Source organism: Drosophila ficusphila, unplaced genomic scaffold (genome assembly GCF_018152265.1).
Source record: "Drosophila ficusphila isolate 14025-0441.05 unplaced genomic scaffold, ASM1815226v1 contig_286, whole genome shotgun sequence".
Taxonomy (NCBI): Eukaryota; Metazoa; Arthropoda; class Insecta; order Diptera; family Drosophilidae; genus Drosophila; species Drosophila ficusphila.
Genome location: NW_025064189.1, coordinates 8,199,230 through 8,205,888, shown reverse-complemented (window position 1 = coordinate 8,205,888; position 6,659 = coordinate 8,199,230). Strand labels below are relative to the sequence as shown.

The window sequence follows — 6,659 nt, the reverse complement described above, 5'->3', positions numbered from 1 at the left end:
CCTGAGCTGAGAGTTTCATGCAAATTATAATTGTTGCAAAGTTACGGCCACGTTTCAAATTATGTTTGCCCAACGTCGTGGCAATAATCAACTGAAATTACTTCAACGGAATAATGTCGTGAAGCGGCACAAAGGCTTTAATTATGGTTGGAACAGAAATGAAGCGTTGTTGCTCGATAAGACAGATAATGCTAGAGTTAATAAATTATAACCGAGTTTGAAATACTCGAACAATATCTATTTATATAAGGGCAATACTTTAATATTATATGAAATACTGAAGCCCAACAAAATCTCGTTGGCAAAGCTTCAGAGATAAGTAATTCTATAAATATCAACTTTTCCCTTATACACGTATATAATTTCATTTTTGCTGCTTGGTAGTCAGTACAGTTCTTATTACCACACCCATCATATTTTTCCACCCCAAAGCGCTCTTTCAAACAAAAGTCAAGACCATTACCTCTAGGTGCAATCTTATTCCATTGAAATTACCCCAGCAGCGTCTTAATCCTTTTGCCAGGACACATCAGCGAAGTCCGGAGGACAATGCCCGGCTACGCGTTTTAATTAAATTCTTTTGTCGCATACAGGCGGCGAACATGCAAAAATCCAACACTTGAGCGGGGAAAAGCGAACCGGAAAACGGAAAAGCGAAAGGAAAGCGGCACAGCCAGTGGCAGCTGCTGGAAAATTAATAAAAATGCAGGAAGGCGAGCTACAGCAATGCCAAAATGGGCAGCCAATCATATGTGGGCGTGGCGGCAGAATGTAATAAACGCGGCGCTGCGCATTGTTAGATGAATTTCTATGACGCCCCCTGTGTCATTGATTGCAATCCATTCAAGCCGAGGCAATCTCTTATTGAATCTACATCTCCACTCCGCTCAGCTGCTGTTCAATTTGCCATAGTCTAATTGAAGGCGTCTGCAAATACAAACATAATACCACAAGTCACACACAGCTATTGACGTTGGAGGCCGCAGCATTTGATGATGTGGCGACAATATTTGATTGCTTAATATTGAATTAATTTACCATATTTTGCGGCCATGTGGCAACATGTGCGTGCTGAGGTTACCCCTAAATCAACGTTCCATACGCAGACGCAGCAAAATGCAGCCATTTAAAATGCAATTACCATACGCCAGGGACTGAGGGACACGGCTTAAGTTTCCCTCTTATGTATATTTAGTATATCTCTGCCACTCACCTACTTTCTTTACGTTCCGCTTGATAGCTTTCTCATGCCAAGGGCAAGCAAATTTTATGGGCAATAACAAGAGAGTTTTTGAAACGCATTGACCTGTCCCAAGAGAAGAGGAAGTGGGGCGGAAAGAGTCTGAGAGCAAGGTAAAGTTCAACTAGTAAAGAAAAAGTTTTCAATACCCTTAAATCAAAGGATTTTTTATTTCTCGAAAAGTGTGTTATCAATTTAACTACTATCTTACAAATATAGATGCTTTTAGTTCCAGATAAATTTATCATGATTTTGTATATATTTTAGAATCAAATTTGATTAAGCTTATCTGCAATTCTTGCAACCCCTAGAAAGGAGTTCGTCTAAAAAATATGCAATAGAAAAATTGTTTTCGACAACATTCAGTCAAGTTAGTGAAGCGTGCTGAAAATTCCGTTGGACAATGGACAATTTTCGCAGTAGGCACTTTCGGCTCAACTGAAGTCAGTAAAATGGCATTAGAGAAGGCAGAAAACAAACTGAGTAGGAAGCACGGGTCCCGACTTCCTCTAGACGGGCAACTATAATAACTTCGGACTGTGTACATATTTCTTTTCGGGGAAATCCCAAGTCCGGGCCCAAATTGTTTGACTATGCGTCCGATGTGAAGCGCTCGGTAAATATTTTAGGCCAGTGACTGGCCAGAACGTGTGCCGTGTTGAATTCTAGCTTTCTATGTCGGGTGGGAAAATAGCAGCACATAACTGCAAATGAAATTTCGTAGATTTCGCTTCAAAGTAAATGAAGAAAAATGTGCAAAAGCAAATTGCCGAGCGAAGGGTAAGCGAAAATACCAAAACACTTTGGCTGGCTGGTAAGTAGAAAATATTTTCATTGTTGCTGACACCTCGGCGAACGCGAAGGATGCGAGTTGGAGCTTCCAAGAAGGAGCAACTTTTTAATTAAGAAATCTTGCGGAAATTGCTTAAATATTTCAACTGCACTTGCAGCCGTTTGTGTCCTAATTGAGACGAGATGGTAGATGCATGCATTTTAAATGTCGGCCAGCCCATTGAGAACATTTATTTATGGCAATAAAATGCAATTACACAATAATATGCCTTCGTTTCAACTCAATTTGGCAGCCGTTAAAGGGGAAGAAAACGAGAAAACTGTTGCCACTATTTATGGTTGTTACATTGGATTTTATGACCCATACAGGAGGCTTAATCCGCTTAGCAGATCGAACGAGCCGTTCGATGGCGAGTTATACTGGGTCAAGGACAGATCGAACTAAAAGCTAAGATTAATCAGCAAAAATATTTTAAATATTCTCGTACTCTCGGTTTCCTCCCTCTCAATTGCTTCGTGTAAATATCATAAAGTGTCGCTGCGGGAATTGACGCGCAGAACACATTTGCATAGAATTATATTCACACGAAATCGTATTTCCTCAGAGATGCACAGACGAGTTCAACAAAGTAGTATTCGAAAACATTAGTTTATAAGTTATGATAGATTAAAATGGCTTTTAATACACTAATATGACCTTACTTTCGCTATAGACTTTGCCATACAGATAATAGCAGCTACCAAGAGCTTTATAAAAGCCATATGCAAATACTATTCTTTTGAGCATATCTGTAGCTAAACATATTTATCTTTGTGCCAGTGGGAAAGTTTCATTCTTGATGCTGGCAGTAGTTTCCTGCGGCGCACTCAAGTCGTAAAGCGTCTTGAACAGTATTTATGTCGGTTATTAAATGGATTCAGCGCCAAAACGATTTCGATTGGAATTTTTCGCTGCGAATAAGTGAGTTTTGTGCTGTTGAACAAGTAGCCGCATAAATGTTGATGGTCTGGCTGATGGCCGTTTGAGAACCGAACACCTTTTAAATGGTTACGACCGCTTTTAGTTAAATTGCCGGCAGTTGTTGTAGGCCTAAAACACTAAAAACTTTTTCCCACTAAAATAACTTGGTACCGAAACACTTCAGCTGGCAGCGGAGTTGGGACTTTTGAAAGCTTTGTAATCCCGGGCAAAAGGCCAAAACCGGAAGACCTTCAAGTTATTCAATTTGTCGTTGCTGGGAGGAAGGGGCACTAAAATGTGGTCGCTCATAATTGAATTATTGTGGTTAGTTAAGGGTTGTATCTTCAGTTTGGGGTCCCTAAAAGGTTTCCATAGAAGTTCTAAACTACTAAACCACTTATGAATACGTAGGGAAGTCCTCAGTTTCTGGAATTTAATAGTGAGAAAGCATAATGAAAGCATTAAACGCTTTAAAACAACAACAATGTATTATTTATTTTGTATTTAAATCTATGAAACAAACGGTAAACAGCCTTATAAAGCCATGAGCACAGGCACAAAAATGTATTCTATGGTGATAAAAGTACAAATTTATTGCTCCACTTTTTATCCTCGCCCCCGAACCACTCTTTTTTATTTCGAGCACAAATTTGTTGAGCTCGTTTTACACTTGCTGCATTTGCTTTTCTCTTGCCGGGGCGGCAAATAAACATTTCCCTGTTAATTTCTCTTTCAAGCATTGTCAGCACATGTAGAACAAACATTTTAATTGCCCCATGAAAAACTGGGAAAAATTGGTATTTTTCACGTTTCGAAAGCCAATGCATTTGGCCCCAATCAATCTCAATATAAATGCGATTAATTTGGAGGCCATTAAATAAGGCCAACGTCGGTTGGCTTGATTGATGTCGAATTACGAAGTCGGCGGAAATATATTAATAACTTAAGCCGTCTGTCATTTACCTTGCGGAAATCACCGACACCGTCTCTGACTTCGGGGTATCTTTTCCGGCATTTTCCGGCATTTCTCACCCACTTTCACCGCCGCCCGTCTCCAATGATGCGTAATAATTAAGAACGCTTTTGCACCACTGCTCATTTATATTTACACATTGTATTGGCACTTTTGACCCAACGTTTCTCGGACTCAGAAAGTTTCCTTTGTTTGCAGCGCTAATTAAGGCAGCCCCCAAAGGGTCCGAGTTTTTGTTCTTTGTTTGGTTTTAGCCATCTCACAGAAATTTTCTCAACTGATTAGCCCCGGCTTGCATTGTCAATGGGCGGTTGGACTTGAGAGGGGTTTTCCAAACAAACAAAAGGAAACTAACTCGGCTTACTCCCCGGCATTGGGTATTTACTTGGCTCCCCCTTCGCTCTGATGCTTGGGCATTTAATTAAGCGTAACCCGCAGTCAAAGTTGCAGTTAAAGTTGCCTTTTTCAGCTCACTGCGGAATGCTCAAATCCATTCAATCGCCAGCGGACATACTTTGTAATGAGTTCCTTAACAGAAATGACCCGCAATTGTCCGTGAGGGGGCAGGACAAATACGTCCTTTTCCACTTTATCTGGTTTTAATTTCTGGGTTTGTTCCAATTTATGGTCTGTCTCTGTAGTACTCTTTAAATGCAAATTATAGCTTTTTCAATTTGTTAAGAAATTTTTGTATTAGTATTTAAATGTAAATTTAGTATTCACAAAAAAATACCTTGTATCTTTTGTGGTGCATATAAAGATTTTAAAAGATATAAAAGCTGACACCTGCCTTGTTTTTATACACCCCATGTTTTACAACTTAAAACTTAATGCGAATGATGTGAGCAAATGATCCTGAAACGTGCTTAAAAGTGCTACCTTGGATTTTGTTGGGCACAAAAAGGGGGGACGGGGGATGAGCTGCACTTTAAATGCACAACATGGCGGCACATCTGGGCTGAAACAACAAAAACACCAAACAGGAGTAAATTCCGGACCGCAGAAGCAACAGCAACGCGATTGAAGCGGATACTGCAACAACAGCGCAGTCAAAATAAACAAAACAGGTGCGCATTTTTCAGGTAGGAGGGATACGAGTATACGTATAGGTGGGGTGGGGCTTGAAACAGGAAGGATGAGGGGCAGTCAGGAGCGGAAAGCGTGTGAGATGGGTTATTGCTGTTGCCTACATCGTTGGACAGGGTCTATTCAAAAAAAAAAAAAAAAAAAAAAGACTAGCTGCGCAAAGGTAGACCAGGCTCAGTCGGTGGCTAACGAGACGCAGTAATTCTGAATGTACATATGGTACAGTCGCTGGCACGTTAATAGGTCGACCTCTTCACATATCAATGGTTTCGTTATATTAAGCATGAAAATAGATCATTTTAATAATTTATCTTTTCAAATCTACTGCCAAGATACATCTTTAAGAGCAAAACTCAACGTTCCTTTCATTGAAATTCAACGTAAGGGGCTTGGAGTTTGTAGGCGTATTCCAGCTGTCTGCTTTACTCGTCTTCAAAATTTCTTATCGAAATTCACATAACCAGAAAAACTTATAAACCCAAAAAAAATATACAAAATATAGTTCGCTTCATACATTGCCCTATCGCATCCACTATGGCCGATTTATTTTCGAGTATGCTACCATCGAGCTATTATCCAGAATCAAATGACGCAAGAGATTCGAGCAGCCACAGTGGACATCTAATGCCGGATGCGGAGCTGATCAGCTCTTTGATTCCCTATTTGTATCCGTTGCCAACTTTACAAATGCAGCAAAGATCCCATTCTAACCGTTCAAACCTCGAGAGTAGTCCCCTGTCCGATGACGAGAAACACGAGCGGATCCGCCTCCAGGAGCTGATGCGAAATCAGGTTCACATTGACTGGGAAAACGAGCCCGTAGAAGCCATCAGAAATGAGCCACCGAGAGACCGTTCAACTGACTCCGATGCAGAGGTGATTGGCTTCTACCCTTGACGTGAATTTAGAAATGCAGCCTTATGTAACATTTACGATTCGAAATATTTTATTAATTAAATATTTAAGCACACAATGTTTTATGAAGTAATCATAGCGCTTTTTATAAAAATTTTAATAATTTACAATTCCAAATATAAAAAGTCAGTGAGCTGAACATTCTATTTAGCTGGCCACCATAGTGAAAAAAAGCCTGTATTCAAACTGAGTTCCCGTGTATGCGTGCTTATGCTGCTTTGTTGGTACATTTTTCATAATTTACACGTTGTTTGTTTGTCTGTTGACTTTTTTATGTACAACCAGAGACTTGGCTAAAAGCTGCAGCTTCACCGTCCCCTTTTCTCTTCAGTGTGTGTCTTTTGAAACTGGTTCAATGCTTCGACAGACATTCCACACACTCACTTATTCACAGTGTACAAAGTACATACACAAATTTCAAGCGCCATTTTTTTCGCGTTCGTTATTTAAATTTCCTTGGCGCGGCCGCTGCTGCGCTCCATAAAAAATAAGCCTATTTATTTAATTGAAATGCCAAACAACAACAAAAACCACAAAGAGAGCGGGGGCTTCCACTTTTTTCACACGCTGTGCGATAATTTTTCCGCCAGCGGGAAAACTTCCTTCCACACAAGCACACCCATTGATGAACGTCAATATTTGCCAGGGGCGCTCAACGAAATTCGCTGTAAAACGCAAACAATTAAGCATTT

The 6,659-nt window shown here is 40.2% G+C and overlaps 1 protein-coding gene across 1 annotated transcript; it reads left to right on the top strand.

The window, feature by feature from the left end:
* Window positions 1-5,442: 5,442 nt before the first annotated feature.
* On the top strand, window positions 5,443-6,040 carry LOC108100228. The gene has a single exon (XM_017204006.2). The coding sequence runs from the start codon at window positions 5,587-5,589 to the stop codon at window positions 5,947-5,949; it is 363 nt and encodes a 120-aa protein (XP_017059495.1). The 5' UTR covers window positions 5,443-5,586; the 3' UTR covers window positions 5,950-6,040.
* Window positions 6,041-6,659: the final 619 nt, after the last annotated feature.

Excerpts from the sequence above, each read along its gene's own strand:
- LOC108100228 (XM_017204006.2), top strand. The coding sequence starts at position 5,587 with ATGGCCGATTTATTTTCGAGTATGCTACCATCGAGCTATTATCCAGAA.